Genomic DNA, 27,721 nt, shown 5'->3' on the forward strand with positions numbered 1-27,721 from the left:
ATGTATACTACACTACATTGTTTTGATTCAGTTTCAGTGGTTTTGTGTGTACGCATTTATTTCTAGAGACGAGGAAAAAAAAGATACTATAGGAAAGATGCCAGTCCTTTAAAACTTTTGTTTGACTGCCCCAAAGACATCAAAGATTGGAAGGCCCTAAATTTTTTTACATTTTTTCAAGACTGAAATCATGATATTTGGCCCAAACTGTTTAAGGTCTCTAACATTGATTTAGGCCCTTTGCTTCCCTATGTTAAATCCACTGTTAAAAATCTGGGGGTAATAATGGATATGGGTTTTAAACTTGACAAACAGATAAACTCTGTAGTCAGGTCAAGTTTTTATCAGTTAAGACTTTTATCTAAAGTTAAGCCTTTTTTGTCATTTAATGATTTTGAAAGGCTTATGCATGTTTTTATTTCATCTCGTTTAGACTATTGTAATGCCCTCTATGCAGGTGTCAACCAGGCCTCCCTCTCACACTTTTAACAAGAACACGTAAACGAGAACATATTTCCCCCATATTGGCTTCCCTACATTGGCTTCCGGTCCATTTTAGGATTGATTTTAAGGTTTTAATGCTTGCTTATAAATCCTTAAATGGCCTAGCCCCAACTTACCTTTCTGACCTTATACAATTGCATGTCCCATCAAGGACTCTGAGATCTGCTGACCATATGCTGCTGACCGTCCCTAGAGTAAGACTGAAGCACAGGGGAGATCGTGCCTTTGCAGTAGCTGCCCCTAAATTCTGGAATTTATTACCATTGTCTGGTTTAATTTTTTAAACCAGACAATGGTAATAAATTTAATTTAATTCAGTCTGAGAGCTGTCTTTTCTTCTCTTTGTTTTGATGTTTGTTTTTTCTGATTTGTAATGTACAATTCTTTGTACAGTACCCTTTTATTGCTGTTTGTTTTATGACCCTTTATGTACAGCATTTTGGTCAACTACTGTTGTTTTTAAATGTGCTCTAGAAATAAATTAAACTTGAAACTTCTTAAGATTCATCAGTGGAAAGTGTGAAAAAGAAGAAGAGGAGGATGCCATGCAAGAGAAACAAAAAAGGACAAAGTATGCTACTTTCTGTCAGGACTTTAGTATTTAAAATTTAAAAAGTTGATAAATAATAAATGAATAAGAAGTGTTGTAAATCTGTTTTGAATTAAGTTGTTTTTCAAATAAAGGTTTCAGAGTCAGTGATATCAGATTGTGTTTTTTTATTGTACTTACTCTGTAACATCATGAAACAAATGGGTAACAAGCACTTTAATTTACAGCCCACAATGTCATACTTAATCACACTATTAACGTCGCGTGGGAGTTTTCGATGCATTTTGAGACAGGACACATAATACACACACGGCAGTGGTCAACAGTTTGATGTCAAACATGAGAGCAAGCTTCAAGCAAGAAGGCACAAATCAAATTCCTCTCATCTCATATCCAGTACCTCCGAGTTTGTCGTGGTGGCATGAATGAAATGTTGCCAAATGAAAGTACAGAGGAGGACTGTCACTGGAGAATTGTATCTGCCATCGTCTATTTGCACGTATAGCATGACAAATGATATTGCACATATAGCATGTATATGGTACCATAACGAGTAATTTAAAAAAAAAAAAAAAGCCAAAGAGATGAGGATAAGACATTTGAACACTGATTGTCAGGGTCCTTGTCTGTCTTGTCTCTGTTCAATGTTTCTTTGTTTGTCTTGTGCCTGAGCACATGGCTTAGTCTTTGTTTGTGTTAGCCATGTGCTCCCCTTGTCTCGCCTCCTTGTTTCCCTTTACCACATACCCATGTTTAGTCCTTGGCTGCATCCAAAAACCTAGGCAGCTGACTTGTTGCCTCACTGCCCTATCAGGCAATAGCTTTGCAGGCAGCATTTGTGCACAATGGTACCTCACGAAACTGATTTTGGACAGACTTCTGAGGCAGCATAATGGTTTAATAATCTACACCAAAATAGCGCAAGCTTTGATGATAACTAAGCAAATAATTACTACAATAGTGGTTTCTCACTAGAAATGACATCAAAAGTGGAAAACAATGATCAAAATAGTACATTTACACACAAACTGACCACTAACTGCAACTTTCATAAGTCCATTTTTATTTTTAGCTCAACTGTCACCGAATGGAAAGCACAGGATTGTGGGATTTCAAAGGCAGCGAAGGATACATCGATGCTGCCTTCAAAAATAAATCAGATGAAGGCATCTCATGAGACAGGAAGTGAAGCTAACTTTGGATTCGGACATGCCTTGATGCCTTCCTAGCTTGGAATGCGTCCTCTGAAGGCAGCATTTTTAAGTTTTCGGATGCAGCCCTTGTCTAGTTCTCTTTCACTAATTGTGCTTACCTGATCATGTGCTCTGGTCGCTTTATATTGTACTCTTTTCCCTCATGTCTCTGCTGGTTCGTTGCATGTATCTTCTGTGTGAGCATTCTTGTCTACAGGTCTTATTAGACAGTGCTTATTTAGATTTACCTGTTAGTTCTAGCTTTGTACTTTGTTCAGGTGTCCTTTTAGGTGTCAGTTTAGACAGGAAACTATTCCACACTTCTTGAGTGATTTCTCAAGTGGCCATTAAGGGTTACTTTATGTTTGAAACTCTTTCCACACTGACCACATGTGAATGGCTTCTCTCCAGTGTGAATGTTCATGTGATACCCAAGGTTTATTTCTGTTGTGAAGCTCTTCCCACACAGTTTGCCGGTGAAAGGCTTCTCTCCATTGTGAATTCTCATGTGGACTTTAAGGTTTCCTTTTTGGCTGAAACTCTTTCCACACTGTTGGCAGCTGAAAGCCTTCTCTCCAGTGTGAATTCTCATGTGGCCTTTAAGATGTCCTTTTTGAGTGAAACTCTTTCCACACTGTTGGCAGGTGAATGCCTTCTCTCCAGTGTGAATTCTCATATGGACTTTAAGGTTTCCTTTATCCGTGAAGCTCTTTCCACACAATATGCAGCTGAAAGCCTTCTCTCCAGTGTGAATTCTCATGTGGCCTTTAAGATGCTCTTTTTGAGTGAAACTCTTTCCACACTGTTGGCAGGTGAAAGAAGAAGTGACAACATGTAGAACGCAAAAGGAAGTTTCTGAACGTTTAATTGATGAATTTATGTAGCTGATGTGAAGATAACTATCTTAAAGTCATTCATTAGCATATTCTGTTATGATAATCTATAAATTGCTCGTGTGGGAACTGTTGTAAGATGCTTACAGAGCTAGAGAATATATGCTGCATGAAGATAGAACAGGTATAGTTTAGTTTAATTACGGTTATATCTCAAACAGCAACATTACACGCTAACTAAAGTTAAAAAAGTGAAATCATTATAAACCATCCCTTTAAGCTTTGTTAGTGTTTGTAAAAGAGACAATTTCATCTTAGTTTATATTTTGTGCTTAGTTTCAATCTTTTGTTCATGTCTACATACTAAACAATAGACTCTATTAAACGGAGCTAAGAAGCTATATCCTGACTCTCATCTTCTTCATGGCGGGAGTTTTACTGGCTGTCTAATTTTGGTTAAGAACACCAATTGGGGGGACAGTAAACTGTTGCATAATTAAATGATAGAAATGAATGGTTTTCATTGTTTTGAAATCAGAAGCAGATACTGAATAAAAAAATATATATACATATATATATAAAGTTCGGAGACTAGGTGATGAAAAACTGAAGATTCAGAATGGAAGCACTGGATTAATAATATAATTGATCTTTTAGGCCACTTCTGTATTATTTTTCCTAATTTAATGCGTGGCATGTCGTAATACCAAGTACCCAACATGGAAGTCGGATCTTCTCAAGTTGAAGCAGCATTAGTATTTGTATGTTCAGGTGATCCGCTCCATGTCAAATAAAAGCACTTTAATTAGGTAACTCTTCAAAAATATTCATTTCTGTAGAGCTGGACATGTTAATAAGGATCAAATGACTGAGTTCAGCTTTGAGAATGAAACCAACCTGTTCGTTCCTCAGTTTCTTCATGTTTCACTCTGAATGTTTCTTCAATCTTCACGTCTTCACTCTCCTCTTTAATAAACGACATCTTGTCTTCACTCTCCTGTTTAATAAAAGCCATGTTTATAACAGTGTGTCACATGGATCTCTGTCGCTTCATCACCAGGAGTTTTTCTGTGTTTGGACACTGTGCTGTTAAGATAAGAATAATTAACAGAGAGAAAAACACATCCAATCTAAATCTCTGAGTGTGTCTCAATCAGATCTAGTTCAGTAGTTCAGTGCACTGGTAAGAGAGTCAGAGTAAGAGTTAATGGACTTAAATGACCTGATACTCAAAATAAAAATAAACATTTTATGCTACATTTATTTATTTGTAGATTACATTTAATAGATAACACTTCCATGAAAACATTAGCAGATGGTTTGCAGAAGTTTGTTTGTTCTCGTTGTATTTACACTATTTGACCAGCAGGAGTCGTTGGTGTTTAAGATGATTTGAGCGCTTACAAACAGTGAATCATTCTGTGTAGTGATTGATTCGGTTGACTCTTGAGCTTCAAAAGCTCAGTTTCTCTCATCACTTGCCGGATTCATGTTTATGATAATCTGATTCACAAAATAAAGACCGAAATGAGACGCATGTTTTCTTTTACGCGTGTATGGATGAGCTTTACTCACACAATATAACGTTCATTAATGTTTTTCTCAGTTTTTCGGTATGTTTGGACACTTAAAATTAGAAAAATTAGCAGAAAGAAAAACACATCCAAACTAAATCTCTGAGTGTGTCTCAATCAGATCTAGTTCAGTAGTTCAGTGCACTGGTAAGAGAGTCAGAGTGAGAGTTAATGGACTTAAATTAGATAAAAAAAACAAAACAAAAAAAAACAAAACAGATTATACAGTAGGTTCATATTTATACATTTAGGCTTAACATTTATTGATATGTAGATTATATTTAATAGATTACACTTTCATCAAAATATTAGCAGCTGGTTATTAGTAAAAGTTGTCATTACACTTGTTGTTCTCATTGCATTTACAGTGTTTGACAAGCAGGTGATTTGAGCTCTATGAAACACTGAATAATGTGTAGCGATTGAGAAATTTTACACTTATCTACTAAATGAGCTAATTTCAAATTTGATGCCTGCTATAAGTCTCAAAAAAGTTGGCATGGGGGCAACAAATCGCTGAAAAAGCAAGAAATTTTGAAAAGATTCAGCTGGGAGAACATCTAGCAACTAATTAAGTTGATTGATATCAGGTCTGTAACATGATTAGCTATAAAAGGGATGTCTTAGAGAGGCAGAGTCTCTCAGAAGTAAAGATGGGCAGAGGCTCTCCAATCTGTGAAAGAGTGTGTAAAAAGATTGTGGAAAACAATGTTCCTCAATGTCAAATTGCAAAGGCTTTGCTAATCTCATCATCTACAGTGCAAAACATCATCAAAAGATTTAGAGAAACTGGAGAAATCTCTGTGCGTAAGGGACAAGGCCGAAGACCTTTATTGGATGCCCGTGGTCTTCAGGCCCTCAGATGCATCACTCATCGGCATGATTGTGTCAATGACATTACTAAATGGGCCCAGGAATACTTCCAGAAACCACTGTTGGTAAACACAATCCACTGTGCCATCTGCAGATGCCAACTAAAGCGCTATCATGCAAAAAGGAAGCCATAGGTAAACATGGTCCAGAAGCCCCGTCGTGTCCTGTGGGCCAAGGCTCATTTAAAATGGACTGTTTCAAAGTGGAAAGTGTTCTATGGTCAGATGAATCCAAATTTGACATTCTTATTGGAAATCACGGACGCCGTGTCCTCCGGGCTGAAGAGGAGGGAGACCTTCCAGCGTGTTATCAGCATTCAGTTCAAAAGCCAGCATCTCTGATGGTATGGAGGTGCATAAGTGCATACGGTATGGGCAGCTTGCATGTTTTGGAAGGCACTATGAATGCTGAAAGGTATATAAAGGTTTTAGAGCAACATATGCTCCCCTCCAGATGACGTCTATTTCAGGGAAGGCCTTGTGTATTTCAGCAGGACAATGCAAAACCACATACTGCAGCTATTACAACAGCACGGCTTCATTGTAGAAGAGTCCGGGTGCTGAATTGGCCTGCCTGCAGTCCAGATCTTTCACCTATAGAGAACATTTAGCGCATCATTAAACGAAAGACGACCACGAACGCTTCAGCAGCTGGAAACCTATATCAGGCAAGAATGGAACCGAATTCCAACACCAAAACTCCAGAAACTCATAACCTTGATGCCCAGACTTTTCAAACTGTTTTGAAAAGAAGAGGAGATGCTACACCATGGTAAACATGCCCCCGTCCCAACTATTTTGAGACCTGTAGCAGGCATCAAATTTGAAATGAGCTCATTTTGTGCATAAAATTGTAAAATGTCTCAGTTTAAACATTTATGTTATCTATGTTCTATTGTGAATAAAATATTGGCTCATGTGATTTGAAAGTCTTTTAGTTTTCATTTTATTCAAATTTAAAAAGACGTCACAACTTTTCCGGAATTCGGGTTGTATTCTGTTATACAACTGAAATTAGTGGGCATTTACACAACTGCTTAATATCTGAAACAATAGGAAAGCAAACAGACAGGTGTTGCAACAGGCATTCATATATATGCACATGCCAAAGGAAAAGAAAAAGCATCAAGGCAAACTATAAAGAGATGAAGGATGCAAATAGAAGTGGCCATGGTGAAATAAAAATGAACATGTCAGAGTGTCACCTGTTCAGACGATTATCTGATAAAGACATGACATGGCTAAATACATAACAAAGGCTTCTCTCAATTGTGACATCTCAGGTGTCCGTTTAGAATGAAACTTTTCCCAAACTTCACAAGTGATTTCTCAAGTGGCAATTAAGGGTTTCTTTATGTTTGAAACTCTTTCCACACTGACCACATGTGAAGGGCTTCTCCTTAGTGTGACTGATTATGTGCCTTTTAAGATGTCCTTTTTGAGTGAAACTCATTCCACACTGTTGGCAGGTAAAAGGCTTCTCTCTGGTGTGAACTCTCATGTGGACTTTGAGATGTTCTTTTCGAATAAAGCTCTTTCCACACTGTTGGCAGGTGTAAGGCTTCTCTCCAGTGTAAATTCTTATGTGGACTTTCAGGTTCCCTTTATCAGTGAAGCTCTTTCCACACAATTTGCAAGTCAAAGGCTTCTCTCCAGTGTGAATTCTCATATGATCCTCGAGGTTTGCTTTTTTAATAAAGCTCTTTCCACACTGTTGGCAAGTGTAAGGCTTCTCTCCAGTGTGAATTATCATGTGTTTTTTAAGGTTTCCTTTTTCACTGAAGCTCTTTCCACACTGTTGGCAGGTGAAAGGTTTCTCTCCAGTGTGAATTCTCATGTGGCCTTTAAGGTGTCCTTTATGAGTGAAACTCCTTTCACACTGTTGGCAGGTGAACGCCTTCTCTCCAGTGTGAATTCTCATATGATCCTCGAGGTTTGCTTTTTTAATAAAGCTCTTTCCACACTGTTGGCAAGTGTAAGGCTTCTCTCCAGTGTGAATTCTCATGTGGCCTTTAAGGTGTCCTTTATGAGTGAAACTCCTTTCACACTGTTGGCAGGTGAACGCCTTCTCTCCAGTGTGAATTTTCATATGATCCTCGAGGTTTGCTTTTTTAATGAAGCTCTTTCCACACTCTTGGCAGGTATAAGGCTTCTCTCCAGTGTGAATTCTCATGTGGACTTTAAGGTGTCCTTTATCAGTGAAGCTCTTTCCACACTGTTGGCAGGTGAAAGGCTTCTCTCTAGAGTGAATTTTTTTATGCTTGTTAAGGTTTCTTTTTAGAGTGAAACTCTTTCCACACTGATTACATCTGAATGACTTTGCTCCACTATGAATTTTCATGTGGACTTTAAGGTGTCGTTTTTCAGTTAAACTCTTTCCAGTCTTTTGAGTGATGTTTTGTGAGGAAATATTTTCAGTCTGTGAGCAATTAAAAGATTTTTCTTCAGTTATGAAATCATGATGTTTCCCATACTGATCTTTCTCTTCCATTTCATTTAGTTCTTGACTCTCCACTTTCAGTGCCATCAGGTCTAAAAGAGACAAATACATGTTAACCCCAGTTTACTGGCACCAAACAACAGACATCAAGACATTAACATATTTAAGGCATCAAAAGCAAAAACATGTATGCTAGATCATATACCCACTAAGCTACTGGAAAAGGTGTTACCTGTAATCTCAGAACCTTTTCTCAATATTCGTAACACTTTGCTTTCTTTAGGACATGTTCCAAACTCTTTTTTTCCTTCATGTTTGGATTCTATGGCCACGTAAACACTGCAGCTAAATTCGGTTGTCAGTTCACCTTTTAGCTTTTACTTGCATTCTGTACACACCCAGTTCAGTAAAATACGGAAGTGACAACCGCATTCTACAACCGAATTAACTCCTGAAAAATACAGGTAGTGACAAACGCATTTACAGAAATTCTATGTAGTGCGTACAGAACTGAACTGAACAACTATTTGTTAATGAAGTTTTTTAACGTGCATCGGAGATGTGTCTCTCTTCTGTTAGTCTCAGCCTCAGACGGACCGTTGGCTGAACGTCTGATGGATATGGTGCACTTAACTGTAAACCCTCTCACGGAAGAAGAACGCTGTCGTGTTTACAACTGTGACAATGAGGATCAGCTAAACACTGGATTTTCAAAAGTATGTGAAGTTCGCGGCTCCACTGTTGCAGTGAACTTGCACAATTTTCTTAAATTATTAATTTATTAGTTGCACGCTGGTCTGTTATTGTTGGGACATCGATTTTAAATTTTCAATCCCCTAAACATGACGCGGAACAAAATGAACGGTGACTGGTTGAGTTACATGTCTGTCAAACGTCCTCTTGGGCGGTCCTTGGCCAATGAAAGCTGCGAAGAGTCCAGACCTTCTGCCGTCAGTCTGAAGGTCTGGCTATGTGAGACTATTCTTCTGTTTGCGCAGTGAATCACAGGGAAAGCAGCGAATGAGCTTTGACTCAGTGTTGCCAGATCTTGCTAGAAAATAACTCACTTTAATAACTCCATAAACCAGTTCGCTTTATGAGCCGAACTTAAACAACAAGCCCAAAAACACTTATAATGTGATCATGACAACACAGAAAGAGCGCGCTCTTTGTGAAACACAACGCCTCCATCGACTGAAATAAAGTGTGTTTTGTCATTGTAATATTACTTTGGTCACAATAACGGATAACAAACAAGATGCCAGAATGTTGCTATGGTTTCCAAGCTGTCAATCACTGCAGTTTTCGAGAGTTTTCCGTACACACATGCAATGATAATTTTGTCACTCCTGAAACTGTGTATGTGGCTTATGTGTTCAGAACACTGCCAAAGGTATATGGAAGTGGTTTGGTAAAACATTAAAAGTCACTGTTCTAACCATGTGCGTTACACTATGAAAGTAAGTTCCACAATGAGGAAGAAGGGCCGGCCACACTGTGTGCGCCACCTCCGTTGTCAACAGGCAATCACAGCACTGGAAGTGAAAAGCGCTAAATTGCAATTATTTGTCCCAGAAAGGGATAAATGTACTCTTTCAAGAGACACTCACCGTTCTAAGTTCCTCTTATCGATTCCTTTGTGTGCATTTTACTATGACTTTAAACCATTCAGGAGCTAGACCGAGCGTTGTTTTCTGGGCTGCACACACATTCAAAGCATGCTCACAGAAAACGTGATTTAAGTGGATTTTAAACCATTTACGCACTGATTTCTGTGCTGCACACACACATTTCAAAATGATGTGCGTACAGAAGCTGCCTCTCATACTGAATGGTGCACGATACTGAGTTCTCTTCCTCGTGTTTTTGCACTTGAACCGACAAATAAACACAAAAATGACAAAATATCCTCATAAACACAGTTGGTTAAGTCTTGAGTGAACGTAACAACTGACAGAGCAAACACGTGTGTAACAGTATATTGGGTCTGTGCCACTCTTAAAGTGACAGCAGCCTAATAAACCTGCTGCAGTCTCTACAATAACTTAAGTCTGTCAATAACAGAAGACAGAAAATTCACTCGTTCTTGACTGAATAACTTTTGTAACTATATTTGTAATGTATATTTTATTCATTTTAAACCATAGGCAGAAGTTATTTTTATTTTTTACCTTATTGGAACTCAAATTTTACTGAATCAGAATCTTTACAATTCAAATGATACCCAACCCTAGTTCTGAGTCTCTGGTTCATCTAGTAAGATAATAACAGACAATACAAATTTCTGTGTTTCTATCCTGACAGAGAATAAAACATTAACAGATAGTCAAGTTAAGTCAAGTCACATTGATTTAAATAGTTCTTTATACAATAGATATTGCTTCAAAGCAGCTTTAAAGTGATGAACAAGAAAATGATTCAATGATGCAAACAGAATTCAATACTTGCATTAAAAGCCAATAAAATATGTTACTCCTCTGGTCAAAGGAACAAACATGGTGTGATCATTATTTCAGGCTGCATCACAATTCAGATTATGGATTGATATTCAAAAACATTCATCCATTTTGCTCAAAGGCCGGGATTCATCACACCGACATGGAGATGAATCTGGCCATAGGGGTCTGTGCAGAGGACTTTGGTATGATTTGTCAGGCCGCAAAGAAATAAATAGTTGAGTACCTTCAGTGTAGAAAACTAACTGCATGTTTCCTAATGATATCTCCCAAGGGCAGCATGTATAGGGTGAAAAGCAATGGTCCTAGTACTGAGCCTTGCGGTACTCCATATTGAACCATATACACCATGTTCTGAGTCTCTGCCCTGTTAGGTAGGAGGCAGCAATGTATACTATGTTGCACGTCTCTGATCTGTTTGGAGGAAGCAACAACAGATATGTCTCGAACCTGGAGGAAAGGTTTTTCCCCTTAAAAGTGTGGGAAGCAGGGTGGGGCAGGGAGCAGCAAATTTGTAAGCAGATGTGAATCCCAGGTACTTTCTTCTGTGAGGCAGAATGTTAGCCTCAGTCACCAATCACTTTTATTATACTTTTTGCCCATATAATTTAAGTGAATGGTGACTAGAACTAATGTTTTGCCCAAGAATTTTCATGTTCCACAGAAGAAAGGAAGTCATGATGATTGGAATGACATAAGGGTGAGTGAAAAACCTTAAGAGTTTCAAACCTTACAGACCAGAGTTATCAGGTGAGTTTAGTGCTTTACTGTGCAGTTACATATGAAACCATGTTCAAGACTAGTTTGTTTCTTGTTTCTGAATAAAACCGTTTTAATTGCGACACTCTTCAAAAATATCATTAATTTCTGTAGAGCTGGACATTTTAATAAAGAACAAATGACTGAGTTCAGCTTTGAGAATGAAATCAACCTGTTTGTTCCTCAGTTTCGTCATGTTTCACTCTGAAGATTTCTTCAATCTTCATGTCTTCACTCTCTTCTTTAATAAACACCATCTTTGTTTGTTCCTCAGTATCTTCATGTTTCAAACTGAATACTTTTTCAATCCTCATGTCTTCACTCTCCTCTTTAATAAACACCATCTTTGTTTGTTTCTCAGTTTCTTCATGTTTCAAACTGAATACTTTTTCAATCCTTACGTCTTCACTTTCCTCTTGAATAAACGCCATAACATAATAGTGTGTCACGTGGATCTCAGTTGCTTCACCAGGAGTTTTTATGTGTTTGGATTTGTGGTTTTAAAATAACAGAAAGAAAAACACTCAAAACTAAATCTCTGAGTGTGTCTCAATCAGATCTAGCTAGAGTTAATGGACTTAATCTGATTAGACTAAAAACACTCAAAACTAGTATTACAAATTAAAAAAAGTGTTACAGTAGATTCATATTTATAATTTTTATGCTATATTTATCTATTTGTAGATTACATTTAATATTTCCATGAAAACATTAGCAGTTGGTTTGCAGGAATTTGTTTGTTTATTCTCGTTGTGTTTAAGATGATTCAAACGCTTACAGAGCTTTCTGGGCTTTGCAAATTTCTACAGGTGGTTCATACGCAATTTCAGCAGTGTTGCAGCTCCGCTAACCTCCATGACTAAACATCAGACATCTCGCTTACACTGGTCCCCAGAGGCTGATGAAGCGTTCATCGAGCTAAAAGAACGGTTCACCACGGCACCCATTCTCCGTCATCCAGACCCTGACCGACCTTTCATAGTGGAAGTAGACGCCTCTAACACTGGCATCGGAGCCATTCTGTCTCAGCGCCAGGGTACCCCTGAGAAAATGTTTCCCTGTGCCTTCTATTCCAGAAAGTTATCTGCCGCAGAACGAAATTATGACGTGGGTGACCGTGAGTTACTGGCAATGAAAGCGGTGCTGGAGGAATGGCGCCATTGGTTGGAGGGAGCCCAACATCCATTCACCGTGCTCACAGACCATAAGAACTTAGAATACCTCCTGAATCCCCGCCAGGCTCGATGGGCCATGTTCTTTACCCGTATCCAGTTCAAAGTGACTTATAGACCAGGGTCCAAGAACACTAAAGCCGACGCATTGTCCCGACAGACAGACCGGGTAGAAAGACAAGACACCGAAGAACATATAATTCCCAACACACTCCTCCTAGCCCCAGTCCAGTGGGATATAATGTCAGAAATAACACAGGCCAACGAACAGTCCGCACCACCAACTGCATGTCCGCCGGACCGCACATTTGTACCAGCTCCCTTAAGAGATAAACTTTTGCACCACGTCTACGACCTTCCCAGTTCTGGTCACCCAGGCATCACCGCCACTCATAACCTTCTCCAAAACCAATTCTGGTGGGATTCCAAGACGTCATTCGGTTTGTCCACAACTGCACAGCCTGCCAAACATCCAAAACCCCACATCAGTCCCCGGCTGGCCTGCTGCAGCCACTGCCCATTCCACAACGCCCCTGGTCGCACATCGCCATACACTTTGTCACCGACCTTCCTGTATCACAAGGCAACACCACCATCCTCGCTGTTATAGATCGCTTCTCAAAAGCCTGCCGCCTCATTCCTCTGCCCAAGCTCCCCACTGCTTTCGAGACCGCTGAATTGCTCTGCAACTTCGTCTTCAGGTTTTACGGATTATCTGAGGACATAGTGTCAGATAGAGGTCCTCGATTTACTTCTCGAGTCTGGTCAGCATTTTTCAAAAACATGAACGTCAACATCAGTCTCACGTCTGGCTACCACCCAGAATCCAACGGGCAGACTGAGCGGATGAATCAAGAACTCACACGCTTCCTCCGCACCTACTGCCAAAGAGACCAGATGGAATGGAGTCGATACTTGATGTGGGCTGAATACGCTCAAAATTCCCTCAGAAAACCAGCCACAGGGATTACCCCCTTCCAGTGCGTCCTAGGCTATCAACCTCCTTTGTTCCCGTGGTCAGGTGAACCCTCTGAGCTACCGTCAGTCAACGAGTGGATGCGAAGGAGTGAGGAGACTTGGGATCTGGCTCATCACCATCTGCAACGTGCTATCAGGAGACAAGAGATCCAGGCCAACCAACACCGGCGACCGAACCCCCAGTACATTGTGGGGCAATGGGTTTGGCTATCCACCAGGGATCTACGGCTGAGACTTCCATGCAAGAAACTCAGTCCCAGGTTTGTAGGGCCTTTCCAAATTACTAGACAAATTACTCCTGTTTCTTTTCGGTTAGATTTACCTGCTAATTATCGTGTCTCTCCCACTTTCCATGTTTCACTGCTGAAACCCTCCGGAGGTCCGAGAGGGGAGCTGGAGGGAGCCGAGGGCCGTCATCCCCCACCACTGATGATTGAGGGCGAGGAGGCCTATCAAGTCCGAGAACTGCTCGATTCAAGGCGCCGGGGTCGGAGACTGCAATATCTGGTCGACTGGGAGGGGTACGGACCGGAGGAGCGATCCTGGGTCGACGCGGATAATATCCTGGACCCTGCACTCATGGAAGAATTCCATCGGACGCACCTGGAGAGACCGGCCCCTCGACCACGTGGTAGACCCCGGCGTCCGCCTCCTCGCGTCTGGAGCCGCTCGCAGGGTGGGGGCTCTGTCGTGAATATGGCTCCCACGGTTCATCCTCCGGACTGCCGGAGGGAGCCATCACCGGAATATTGACTCCCTGCCATTCGGACTCCATTTCCCATAGGCCCTCATTCCTGGGACTAATTGCACTTTCACCTGCACTACGTCACGCACACACTATTTAAGACACGCACACACACCACATCTTCGCGAAGTCTTGATTTGCTACGGTAGTCATTTCTGAGCGTTATTCTGTGGATTGATATCTTGTTATTACCCGGACTGTTTATTATCTGTGAACCTCTGCCGCCTGCCCTGAACTTTGCCTGTACTCTGGACTGTGATTGTTTGCCGCCTGTCTTGATCCCCGCCTGTGACCCGTCTCTGATCCTTGCTGCCAGCCTCGACCCCTGCCTGTCCCTGATTACGGTACTGCTCTGCCCTTGTCTGTACTACTGCTGTGTTCAATAAAGCTGCTAATGGATCCACACACTGTTGACCCATCATTACAGATAGATAGATAGATAGATAGATATTTTTTGTTATATTATTTTTTTCTTGCCTTGTAAATATTTTGTGCACAATTTTGTTTACTGGATCACAAAAACTGCTTTACAGACATGCGTATTTTTCACACGTCACTCAAACACAGAACCAGGAAACAGAAACAGTTCAGTTCAGAGAAAGTGAAACTGAAGTGCAGTTGAGCTGTTGTGTGTTTGTGTCTCTGTATTCATGCAGTAAAATGGCAGAAGCCAGAATTTCTCAGGATGAATTCAAGTGTCCAGTGTGTCTGGATCTCCTGAAGGATCCAGTGACCATTCCCTGTGGACACAGTTACTGTAAGAGCTGTATTACAGACTGCTGGGATCAGGAGGATCAGAAGAGAGTCTACAGCTGTCCTCAGTGCAAACAGACCGTCAGTTCAAGACCTGCTTTAGCTGAAAACACCATGCTGGCTGAAGTGGTGGAGAAACTGAAGAAGAGAAAACTTCCTGCTGACTGTTACGCTGGAGCTGGAGATGTGCAGTGTGACGTCTGTACTGGAAGAAAACACAAAGCCGTCAAGTCCTGTTTGGGGTGTCTGGAGTCTTACTGTCAGAATCACCTTGAACAACATGAGAGTTTCTTTAAAAGACAGAGACACAATCTGACTGATGCCACTGGACGACTGCAGGAGATGATCTGCCAGAAACATGACAAGATCCTTGAGGTTTTCTGCCGCACTGACCAGAAGTGTATATGTGTGCTGTGTACGATGGATGAACATAAAAACCACAACACTGTATCAACTGCAGCACAGAGGACAGAGAAACAGGTATGAACTTAAAGAGGTCCCATTATGCTCCTTAACAGGTTCATCATTTTGTTTACAGGGTCTACTAGAATACATTTACATCATATAATGTCCGTTTTCAACCTCTCTCTGAATTCTGTTTTAGTTTCAGTTTTAGTTCATGTGCTCTCGGAATTATTGTAAATGGGGATTTCCTAGGTAAAAAATTGCCCTCACGTGTCTAAGCTTGAAAGAACCTATAATCTTACCATGCAAGATCTTTAACCCTCGATCTCACCATTTCACAGATACTGGATTCATATCTGTTTACCTGATGATTTATGTGATGTTTCTCCTGTTATTGGTTTGTCCTTTAGCACCAGCTGAAGGAGACGCAGAGGTCGTTCCAGCAGAGGATCCAGCAGAGAGAGAAAGATCTTCAGCAGCTGAGAGAGGCTGTGGAGTCTCATAAGGTGAGTCTGGAGAAGAAGAGAAGTTTGAGAAGTCTCAGTCAGGACTCACTGAAGCCACTGTGTGATTGTGATGTGTGTCCTAACAGAGCTCTGCACAGACAGCAGTGGAGGACAGTGAGAGGATCTTCACTGAGCTCATCCCCTCCATTGAGAGAAGCCGGTCTGAGGCCACACAGCGGATCAGAGATCAGGAAAAGACTGCAGTGAGTCGAGCTGAAGGACGACTGGAGCGACTGGAGCAGGAGATCAATGATCTGAGGAGGAGAGACGCTGAGCTGGAGCAGATTTCACACACACAGGATCACATCCATTTCCTGCAGGTAACAGAGATCTAGAAGAACAGGATCATAGTGGACTTGAGCAAGAGACTCACAGAGAAACATTTCATGAGAGCAGAATGAGCCGTTGACTGAAGTGTTGATCTGTGTGTTCGGTTATTATATAATCATCAGTCAGACTCTCATCTGATCATCTTCTTTTGAAAGAGATGCACTTACAAATGTAGTTCAGCTCTGGAAATCTCTTAGGAAACATTTTTCTGAAAGATATATTGAGCTTCCAGACAACAGTTCAAAACTTCACTAATATTTAAGCTTATTTTTACAACAATGAGAAATCCACGAGCTTGATGATTCCAGTTTCACCCAGCTAGATTTCCCATCATCTCTTTACTTATCTTTTTATAATCTTTTGTTTACCAAAATCAGATAACCTGCCGAAACCTTTTATAATAATTTTCATTAACACATTAATTAATTTGACAGTAAAGTTCAAAAAAGTGATGCAATGATGCAGTACAAATGGGCTTTTTATTTAATAAAAAATAAAACAAAAACTTCCCCAAGGGGGAAAACAAGACTTGACTTGACGAAACAACAGGGAATGTACGATGACGACCTGGCACGGGACTGCAAACACAGACTGCGTGTTCACACAGACCACGACATGAAAGCACGCGGCAGGTGCAAACAACCGAGTGCTACACAGGACATGGACAACACAAGAGCGCCTGGCCAATGAAAACATAAACCAAGCACTTCAAAACACACGAGACAAGGGCACACAGCGAGTGAGAGGACACAAAACCTGTGCGCTCACAATAAAGACAGAACAGGGAGCGCGAGTATCTAAACCCCGACATGAAACCGAAACTGAACTAGACATGAGTGCCGGGATCCGAACACCATGGCCCCAACATGAAACAAGACATGCAGACAAGAGAGCACACGTCACAAAACCAAGAAATAAACTAGACCAGAAAAAGTTCCAGAACCCTGACAGTAAGGCTGTATAATAGCAATGCTGGGTTAGGGTTAGGGTGTGTGCTAAGAGTCCCTGTGAATTGGAGAGCCACTAACTGCTCAAAAGTTATAAATAATGGTTAATCTGCTCGTTGCTTTTGATCTGCTTTCCTGATCAAATCTACTCAACCCTGTCATGTGACGCCTTTGATGCACTTGATCTGTTACATTTGTTATTGCCAGATGTTTGTTCATCCAAGTGTTTTCCTAGAAAGTTCACATATAGTGTAAGTGAAAAACGCTAGAAATTATAGCTCTAACATGATATAATCAAGTCAAGTCACCTTTATTTATATATAACGCTTTTTACAATGCAAATTGTGTCAAAGCAGCTTTACAGTGATAAGTGGCAAATAATTTTGAAAAGAAAATAAATTAAGGTTTTTGATGAAAACATTCCAGGATTATTCCCATTATAGTGGACTTCAATTGGCCCCAAATGGTTGAAGGTCAAAATTACAGTTTCAGTGCAGCTTCAAAGGGCTTTAAACGATACCAGACGAGGAATAAGGGAACTGTAATTTTGGGGCCAATGGAAGTCCACTATAAGGAGAATAATCCTGGAATGTTTTTATCAAAAACCTTCATTTCTTTTTGACTGAAGAAATAAGGACATGGACATCTTGGATGACATTATCATGAATTATCAGAAAATTTTTATTTGAAAGTGAACTAATCCTTTAAGCTTTGATTTCTGTTTTCTGTAGAGTTTCCAGTCTCTCTCAGCTCCTCCTGAATCTACAGATGTAAATGATGATCTCTTCAGTTCTCTCTCCTCTTTTGATGGCATGAGAGAATCTGTCCGTCAGCTGAGAGACAAACTGGAGGATTTCTGCAAAGAGGAGCTCAAGAAGATCTCTGACAGAGGTAAAGTCCTGGAGATTCATCTGCTCTCAGAAATGATCCTCCATCATCTCATATCATGTAGAAGATCATATTAATGTCTTAGGAACGGATGCAGGGATCATTTTCTGTTGACATGATAATCACACTCTTCATGTCTGTTGATTTCCACAGTCACTTTCACCAACATTGTTCCCAGAACCAGGAACGACTTCCTACAATGTAAGTCACTAAGAAAACAAGCAGAAAAACTCACTGAGTGTGTTCATGTTCTTCCTGTAGAAGGAGAAAGAAAACATGACAGAAGAGTTTTATAGTTGATCATGTAAATGATGATTTGCACTGGTTATGCTGCTGATATATTGAACATTGACTGCATTTTTTTGATAAAAAATACAGTAGTAATGTGAAATATCTCTATGATTTTAAAGAACCATTTCTATTTGAATACTTTGAAATGTAAAATAACCATGCGGAATGTATGGAGGTGTTTTTTATCCAGAATTTTTGATGAATGGAAAGATTGAAATAGAAATATAAAATAAAAAATAGAAATGTGATTAATTTTAAATTGATTATAATAGAAGTCTTTATTAACATTATACATGCCTTCACTGTTGTTTTAAATTTTGTACTGCACATTTTGCACATTTACAAAAATGGGACCGAGAGCATAACTATATCATACTTACTAATATCCGAAAAAGCAAGATTTGAATGGAATGAACTCATGACTTTTACAAAGATGTAAATCAGGACAGCACTGAACTAGGGATTCAACATATTCTTCAAAAACAGTACATCTTCTAAAAGTAAGGGATAAATATGATTATTTTTTAGATGAATTCTTAAGTTCCCTTTCAGTCGGTCACTCTCTATTACCTTAAGAAAGGTGGAGTTCCCTTGCATATTCCCCTTTGTGGAGCCTAAATGTCGATCGCAACATCGAAGGGTGAGCCTGAACTCTATGGGGATGAAGATTCGGCTGCGCTACCCGCTTCGGGGACAGTAGTGTTGTCAGAGTCCGATTTGGAGATGATGGCTATGCTTTCCCAGGCCGCCGAGAGCGCCGAGTAGCTACCCCTCACTATCCTCAGTGGCGGGGCCCCTAAAGGTTACACGCAGATTGCTCCTGTGGAGCGGGCCGTCCCTATGCAACTGTGCCCTAACTCCACCAAAGGGGGCAATCCGTGTCTCCCTTCCCGAGCCTCTGAGTACTTGTCAGCTCTGACTGGCAAGGCTTACCAGGCTTGTGGGGAAGCGGCCTCTGCTTTACATACTATGGCATTGTTGCAGGTTCATTAGGCCAAAGCACTGAGGGACCTGCACGAGGGAGGTCGAGGCCCCTTTGTGAGCTTCGTACCACAAAGGACCTCACGCTTTGTGTGACGAAGTTTACGGCGTGGTCCCTGGGTCATGCTGACCAGGCTGTCCCTGTCTTCCTGCGTCTTCACGAAAGTTGCGGACACAGTCCTTGTTCCCATTAGAGAACACAGTGACTGGCTCATTCCAGCACAGTCCCGGGATCAGTTGTGCGAACACAGGGACTTGGTGCTCAGTCACCTCAGCCGGTTGGGTTTTCGGATCAACTGGGAAAAGAGCAAACTCTCCCCTGCGCAGAGGATCTGGCGTAAATATAATAATAGGCCTAATTATAATAAACACAAAATAATAAACAACATTAATATTTAGGGAAGACAATTAGAAGACATTTTATTTGAGGAGGGGGTGGGGCTATTTTTTGGATAATGATCATTTGAACAGCATATCAGACAGATTAATAATTCCTGATTCTGATGTGTTTTATCTTCATCAGATTCCCATCAGCTCACTCTGGATCTGAACACAGCACATAAATACCTCCGTCTGTCTGAGGAGAACAGAGTGATTACTGTCACTGCCACACTCCAGCCGTATCCTGATCATCCAGACAGATTTGATATATGTCAGGTGTTGTGTAGAGAGAGTGTGTGTGATCGACGCTGTTACTGGGAGATTGAGTGGAGTGGGTATCATGGTGTGTTTATATCAGTGTCATATAAGAGCATCAGCAGGAAGGGACGGGGTAATGAGTGTCGGTTTGGATATAATGATCAGTCCTGGAGTTTGTACTGCACTCCCTTCAGTTACTCATTCATGCACAATAACAGAAAGACTAAACTACCTGTAGAGCCCATCAGCAGTAGAATAGGAGTGTATGTTGATCACAGTGCAGGAACTCTGTCCTTCTACAGCGTCTCTGGAGACATAATGATCCTCGTCCACACAGTCCAGACCACATTCACTCAACCGCTCTATCTTGGGTTTAGAGTTAATGTCGGATCATCAGTGAAACTGTGTTGATGAATCAGAATAGACTGAATATACCGTTCTAATAAATTAAAATAATTAAAAAAATGAAAGTCATAATAAAGTCATTTATTATGAAGTGCCTAAAGTGCAGGGGAACATATATTCAAAACACATTAAGACACAAATAGTTAAATTAGATAACCCAGAGTGATCAATAAATAAATTAAAGTTAAAGAAATTATTAAAATAACGAAAGTATAGCCAGATTTGTCAACTTTGTCTTTTTAACTGCAGAGACAATAAACACTAAACTGGAGTGGCAGTATTTTTAGCTAAACATTCACGGCATCCAAAAATCGAATTAGAACCGGCTGAAATGTTTTGAAATCACTTGTACCCTACCTGACTGAGAGAGAAAAATCCAGTCTTTCATGCGATCTGCCCGTGTCCGTTTGAGTCTTTTAAAATAGTGCGCTAGTCAGTTCGTTTACGCTCGCCGGCAGAAGCGCGCCGCAGAGTTTGTTGCATCTTATGTTTCCAATGCATCCAATTCTACACTTTAGACTTTCTTATCCCAGACATTGTTAAAGATTTAATCCCTGCCGCCAAGATGCTACTCTGTTGGTCACGGATCATGGAAGTGAAACTTAAATCTGTCACAGGGATGGTTGGATTTATTCACGCACATTAAAAAAAAAATTTATTAAAAGCTTCTTTCTTTTCACATTTTTATTTACAGCATTATCATAATAGTCTGTATATTAACCTATTAGAAGAGAACCGGTACATCTATGTAAAATCAGATATTGAGCGCCCCCATATCTCATTTCATAACACCTCTGCGAAGGTTCGACTGTGAGATTGGTAGTCGAATCAGGCTCCTCCTATCGAAGCATCGAATCGTTGACTATTCAGGGTCACCCCTAGTAAGATCAGTGTGTGTTTGTGAGTCATGATGAGTGTATCAGTGCTTTTCTCAAGATCTGTTTGTGTTGATGGAAATCACAATCATTCAGTTCTTATTGTAGTGTCACATAAATCATTTTTTATTATTACTATCAAAATTACCTTTCATTAAAATGAATCACACACAGGATTCATTAAAAATGTTATTCAATAAAATAATTTGTCATGTAAAATTGATAAATGTCGGTTTTTTAATAAATGTAAAATATATCAACCCAGATCATCTGATCTTGCTGTAAACCCTTGATCAGTGAAAGTATGAGTACAATTTTTCTGATCTAGGGAGGGAGGGGGGTTCTGGAGGAGGGCGTGGAGAAAAACAAAACAAAACAACAAGAGTAGTCCAGGACACAGGGAGGAGGGGTGGGAGTAGCCAAGGGAAAACCAGGAGCAGGATGAGTCTGGTGGAAACCCAGAGTCCAGCCAGGATGATGCCCCACGGCGGAGTTGAGGGAGGGAGGAGCCATGGTGTAAATCTCCTTGAAGAGGCCATGGGGATGACGGATGGAGATGGCTTGCAAGTCCATGGCGAAGGCTTGGTGATGTCTGACCAAGGTGGAGCCGGAGGATCGAGGGAGCCCGGTGGAGCCGGGGTGGTGGAGCCGGAGGACGAGCTGAGGTGGAGTGATTGGTTCAGTGGCAGGAGACGGAGCCAAGGGATCCAAGCATCCAGATGCCGTTGTATAACAGCTGGCCCAAGGTGGGTCCACACCACAGAGGGCTGGTGGAGGAGGAACCAAGGGGCTGACGGGAGACAGCGGCGACTAGGCAGAAGAACTGGATGAAGTCTGAAGAGGAGGCTCCAGCTCGTTCCTCGTGGCAGGCTGAATACCTTCATCTGTGGTGAGCTCTGGCTCATTATAATAATATAATAATAAAGTAATTAAAATAATAAATTTACAGAAAACTTATTTTATGGGAAAAATGCAGGCGGCCTATAACTATATAACACATGGGCTCTGGAGTACTTTGAAAAAACGTTGTCACGTAACAGTCAGCTGCTGCATCAAGAAATGCCACTTGAACCTCTGTTACACAAGGAGAAAGCTACACATCTGTCAAATGCAGAGAAGCCAGTGAGTTCTCTGGGCCAAAACGCAGTGGAAATGTGCTGTGGTCAGACGAGTTCACGTTTCAGCTTGTTTTTGGGAAAAATGGACATGGAGTTCTCAGTCCCAAAGATGAAAGGGAACATCCAGACTGTCATCAGGTGTAAAAGCAAACATCTGTCATGGTATGAAGATGCATAAGTGTAAACGGCATGACTTGAATTTCTGTGAAGGTATCATTGACGTGGAGGCATATATTGGGATTGTACAGAGAAATATAATGGCATTAAGATGACATCTTTCCTGGAAATCAAGACAATGCCAGGCCTCATTCTGCACATGCTAAAACAGAGTGGTTTCTAGACACTCCGCAGAAGGGATGTGACTGACTGCCTGCCTGCAGTCCAGATCTGTCTCTTGAAAATGTGCCGCACATCATGAAAAGGAGAATCAGACAACAATGACCACAGACTGTTGAGCAGCTGTCTTTTATCAGGTGAGATTTGGCAAAAAATTCCATTTTCAAAACTACAGCAATTAGTATCCTCAATTCCCAAACATTTAAAAAGTGTAATTAAAAGGAAAGGTGATGTGACACAGTGGTAAACATGCCTCTGTCCCAACTTTTTATTAGAGTGTGTTGTAGCCATCGAAATCAAAATTTGTTTATATTTACACGCGCAGCATTATTCAATGTGTTGACGTAATTTCTACTGAATCAGGAAGACAGGACGGGAAATATCGAACAGCTTCTCCCCTATATAAAAATAGCCAATAGTGTTAAGTTTATATCACAGTGACAGCTTGGCCAAAGCCATTTAGCTTGGTAAAGCCGCAGTTTCTTCCTAATTCTCCTCTTGATCTCCTCCATATCACTTTAAAATATAGCATTCTGAGCAGAATTCAAATGGGTCCAATACATTTTCTGGTCTGCGCCGACTCGTGCATATGATCCGCTCTGTGCCATCATGTCTCTAGACCGGAGTGACATTAACGTGAAACTAGACTTCATTCGCCCAATGGAAAGTGTATTTACACCGTCTAAAATCATTTCTTATCCCCTATATAGAGCACTATGTGCTATTCCCCATATAGAAAACAGTAAATGTGTGAACAAGTGACCGATTTCAGCTGCAGCTTCAGCGTCTATTTTCAGCTTACATTCTGGAGAAGGGAAAACACAGCTGCCTAGATTTAATAGGATAAGAAAAAAATGCCTCTTCTTGTTCAAGTATCTACCTGCTGCACAAACTGCCACAGGCTTTTACAAAGGATTGCAGTTCTTGAAACAAAGTTACTTGCAGGACTACCAAACCAGACAGAACACACAGCAGATCTTCATCATGGACACCCTCAGCATACAGCCAGTGAGTCCCATGAATTAAGTGCTCCTCAACAGGCCATACTGAGTGTAGAGAAACAAGCTGTAACTGATCAACACACTAATCGATGGCACAAACAGGGAGCGAGACCCAACAGCACTCGAGACATCAGATTGTCACAAGCATCATATATTGCTGCAGTAGCATCCTCTACCCCAGATACAGATACGACAAGGATTGCAACCACTGGTTTCCTACCACTGCCTATTCATAGTTTTCATGTGACGTCACACCCTTATAGGAAAACAAAGCTTCCCGCCAGTCATTATTACCAGGTTTGTATTAAGTACTAATGCAGTAAGAATTCAATATACAGCTTATTGATTATGCAAACTTTGCACAGGCAAGCAAATGAACACAGAATATTAATGTGTGTGTGTGCCAATCCACTGAACCTGAATGGCACAAACACACCTGGACAGAGTACGAATGACCACATGACTTCACTTCAGCACCTGAATGGACATGCAGTTGACGCATCCCACAAAGACAATGATAACACCACGCAGCCACAACAACTAAGATTATTGTGGAGACAAAACGTAAGACTGTTAAGTTAGCACTATTGAACATCCGCTCACTTAAAAATAAATCACTTCTAGTCAACGACTTAATAACAAATTTTATGCTTCTAAATGCAGTGCAACAGTCCTCAATGAAACAGACCCTCCTAACTTTACATAGATAATGCAGAAATCAGTATGGCAAAAGAAAAAATAACTGTTTTGAATACTTTTGATCTGACTCAGCATGTACATGGACCCACACACAATCGTGGACACACTCTAGATTTACTTTTCAGTAAGAGTCTAAACATTTCATCCAGTTATTAAGGACATAGCACTGTCTGATATTGATCTCTCCTACTACTGAAATTAGATCTGTCTCTGTCAAAAAGAGATGCTTAAATGAAAATACTAGTGTGCTGTTTATGAAAACTATATCTTTAACCCCAAGCATATCTGCAGACTCTTATGATTTTCTCCTTGATTCCTTTCCTTTAACAAAGGTTTAAGGTGTAATTGATGATATTGCTCCTGTGAAAGTCAGGAAGAAGTGTGGCAGACAAAAAGCAACTTGGAAAAACTCATCAGCAGTGTAAAATATGAAAGGACAATGCAGAAAACCTGAGCACATGTGGTAAAAGGCTCTGTCACCTCCTCCGAACTACATTTCCCATCATCCCTCCGTCTGCTCACCTGCACACTGTCAACAATCATTATCACCATCTAAGTATTAATCACCACCAGCTGTCACTCAGCTGTCACACACACACACACACACAGACACAGAGAAAGTCTAGTTTCATCTTAGACTCACCTTAAGTTCTCCTGGATTGTTATTCACCTGAAGACTCCTTACCTGCTGTTCATCTCCTCAGCCAAGTCTCCCTTCTCCAGTCTCCAGCTCCATATCTCCAATCTCCAGTTCTGTGTTCTCTTCCACGTCCTGTGTGTTCATCCTGCAAATAAAGAAAGGAAACTGTTCATTATATATTCATCAGTGACTGAAAACGTGTGTGGGGGGGCAACTTACCTGTCTGTTATCCATCTCCATTCCAATACTGCTGTGTTCAACAAAGCTTGTCTCTATTTATACTTACCATCTCTCTAGTCTGTGTGTCCTGACAGATAGCCATGTACACCGTGCAACAATCTTAATTAATATTTACATATTTACACATTGGGAAAAAAAAGAAAGAAAAAAAGATCCCTCCCTTCTCCTTTGAATGATGATCTACACAGAATCCCACAAAAGTTCCTCATTGATGGCAATGTCCCGTAGAGTGAACAACAGAACACATTAAACAAACTCTCTGGGGCTGCACATTATTTTTCCTGCAGGAATTGTTCATCCTCCTGCCAAAAGTGTTCTGGTCTGGGTGGCTGTTACAGGGGAATTTCTGGGCATCGATGCAGAGGGGCTCGACACCCTTGCCCTTAAAGAAAAACTGGTATGATGGGTCTCCAGCCTCTGCTCTCCTTCCTGCTTAGAGACTACCTCACCATGGTAGTCACACATGACCTGGTTCCTCTGGAATTCCATGGTAGTGATGACCCCTGCAGAAAGGTAAATAAACTGCTATGAAGCAAACAGCTTCCCTCTCCCCGTTCCTCTAAATAATAATAAAAAAAAAGAAAAGTGGGTAGTCAAAACCTTGATGCACCTTTGCCTTTCTCCTTGAAGTGCTTAATGGCCAGCCCTTTCCATTTCTGCTGGACCACAGAGGCAATAAAGACAGGATCATTTTCAACAGGCAAAGGCTCCTGGCAGGGTACCCAAGACAGCAGAACATTGTCCACAGATGACAATGGCATGCTGGACGTGAGAGGCCAGGGGGTTTTGGTCGGTCCTGTTAGTGGACTGATCTAGGGGCTAGTATACTGTACACGCAGCTTGTACTGAACCCTCCTCCTGCAGTGGTAGTAGCTGCAGTCCTCAAATCCTGCCTCTGCTGCCTGTGCTTTTGTCGGAGGCTTCCCCTGAAGGTTAATAGGAAACAGGTCCTCAAAGGCGCTCCAAAACCTAAGAGAGGGGATGCTGCTGTGGTAGGTGGCGATGTCCCATTAAAAAAAAAAAAAAAAAAAAAATCTTGAATTTTGAGCTCAGCGCCTTCATTAGTTGGGTTGAGAACCGTCTTTTTTCCGCTTTCTTTTAATAATTCCAAAACCATGAGAAAATTCATGGTTCAGTTCCAAAAATGGTACTGGTGTGCCGTGTGGGGAATGCACCTGATTAAAATTTTTTGAAATATTCATGAGTTAGAAAGGTTAGGTGTTTTATATTCTGAAAAAAAAAATAATTTTACATAAATGGTAAAAATTAGTGTTAAATTTGTTGATAATGGATTTTAAAATTTGTTTTTTACTAAAAAAAAGTAAGTAAGAAACTGAATCATTAGGCTGAATTGGAATCGCACGTGGATAATTTCTTACAATTACCAACCCTACTCATGAGAGTCACCTTAATGAGCTAAAGTCATTCAGTACTTCTCCGGCATCTGTGGTGGCTCCTCCGCTGCAGATGACCTGGGGGGATTGACAACCATCCCCGCCTGTGGCTCTGGTGGTGGCCCAGCTCTGTCCTGCAGACTCCTGACGTACCTGTTTACATGCATTGGAGGGAGAAATGAAGGTAAGATGGCCTGTCATGAAACTCAACCATGTCCACATGAAGCACTGACTAGAATATCGGCCGTTGGGTTGCTAAGAGGGACTCCTTAAGCTCCCAGAAAGAACCAGTCCCTGTCGTCACCCCCTGGAGGTTGAGCCTTTAAATATTCTGGCTGAATGTGCATGAAGTAGCAGCCCAACCACTACGGAAAAGATTTGCTCAACTTTACGCTTCCTCCAGAAAGCTTTACAAGGACTTTGTCTCCCTCCAGCGCCCTGTCGTTCCATTCCTGACCTGTGTAAGCATTCAAACAGGAATAAGGTCTTGACATAATGCACACTTGTTGCTCAACCTCAGAAGACCTAATATGTTTGTGTTTGAGCACGTCTAAAATATATCAGCTGTGAGCTCACCTTGAACTGTGATGGTTCGTCCAGCTTGTTATTTTTGACCTTTTCCATTGCTTCATTCCCGTTATGATGCGGTTCAAATTCATTTCCACTCTCTCATTTTCTATGTTTGTGTTTGTTTAGTCTAGCTATGTGTTCGTGATTTAGTTGAATGAAACTTGTGTGCACATTCTTGCGAGTGGATCTGCTTCTGATCTGCTTATAAACCAATGTCACTGATAACGATTCGATCACAGCTACGTAAGAAAGAGTTATTTTCTCTGTGGCCACAGGTAAATATCCTTTCTGAAGAAGTTTATAGATGATCAATACTGAGTGTTCGCTGCCCGAACAGATTAATTGATTAATTGAACTTGTAGTATCTCCTCTTCATATAGAGGAAACTATTTTGCCACCTGGACACACTGATATCAGAACATCGTCACAGACTGTTAGCAAAAACTGACTCCAAAGCACCATTTTCTGGAGCATTATCCGGACTTGATAAGAGGATTTGGACCTCTGGTTAGCCTCTGGACTATGCGCTTTGAGGCTAAACATAGCTTCTTTTAGTGGCTTGTTAGATACACAAACAGCTTCAGAAATGTGTTGATGTCATTTGCCTCAAAGCACCAAATGATGATG

At 41.0% G+C, this 27,721-nt stretch overlaps 2 protein-coding genes across 7 annotated transcripts in view; one reads left to right on the forward strand and one right to left on the reverse strand.

The window, feature by feature from the left end:
- Positions 1-6,521: 6,521 nt before the first annotated feature.
- LOC127511171 (gastrula zinc finger protein XlCGF8.2DB-like) lies at positions 6,522-11,612 on the reverse strand. 3 transcript variants are annotated; one of them, XM_051891841.1, is made up of 2 exons: positions 11,439-11,612; positions 6,522-8,056 (listed from the first exon to the last, which is right to left on the reverse strand). In XM_051891841.1, the coding sequence occupies exons 1-2, from the start codon at positions 11,610-11,612 to the stop codon at positions 6,842-6,844; spliced, it is 1,389 nt and encodes a 462-aa protein (XP_051747801.1). In that variant the 3' UTR covers positions 6,522-6,841. The 3 variants fall into 3 exon arrangements, with proteins under 3 accessions (XP_051747801.1, XP_051747803.1, XP_051747802.1); XM_051891843.1 differs by having other exon boundaries at positions 6,522-8,062; positions 11,394-11,612; XM_051891842.1 differs by lacking the exon at positions 11,439-11,612 and having other exon boundaries at positions 6,522-7,507; positions 7,592-8,052.
- Positions 11,613-14,612: 3,000 nt separating this feature from the next.
- LOC127511131 (tripartite motif-containing protein 16-like) overlaps positions 14,613-27,721 on the forward strand; it is a 163,417-nt gene continuing 150,308 nt past the window's right edge. The window contains exons 1-6 of one of the 4 annotated variants that reach the window (XM_051891733.1): positions 14,647-15,309; positions 15,645-15,740; positions 15,827-16,060; positions 17,749-17,908; positions 18,059-18,106; positions 19,701-21,356. In XM_051891733.1, coding sequence (XP_051747693.1) covers positions 14,737-15,309; positions 15,645-15,740; positions 15,827-16,060; positions 17,749-17,908; positions 18,059-18,106; positions 19,701-20,227 — 1,638 coding nt within the window. In that variant the 5' untranslated portion in view covers positions 14,647-14,736 and the 3' untranslated portion in view covers positions 20,228-21,356. Of the gene's footprint in view, positions 15,310-15,644; positions 15,741-15,826; positions 16,061-17,748; positions 17,909-18,058; positions 18,107-19,700; positions 21,357-27,721 lie in introns of those variants that run through there. The other 3 variants (XM_051891734.1, XM_051891735.1, XM_051891736.1) reach the window with 3 other exon arrangements.

The sequence above is a fragment of the Ctenopharyngodon idella genome, chromosome 4 (assembly GCF_019924925.1).
Source record: "Ctenopharyngodon idella isolate HZGC_01 chromosome 4, HZGC01, whole genome shotgun sequence".
Classification (NCBI taxonomy): Eukaryota; Metazoa; Chordata; class Actinopteri; order Cypriniformes; family Xenocyprididae; genus Ctenopharyngodon; species Ctenopharyngodon idella.

Coding starts and splice junctions, on each gene's coding strand:
- LOC127511171 (XM_051891843.1), bottom strand. CDS start 11,612: ATGGCGTTTATTCAAGAGGAAAGTGAAGACGTAAGGATTGAAAAAGTA. Junction 8,063..11,393: donor AAGACATGAAGATTGAAGAA/ATCTTCAGAGTG, acceptor TATTTGTCTCTT/TTAGACCTGATGGCACTGAA.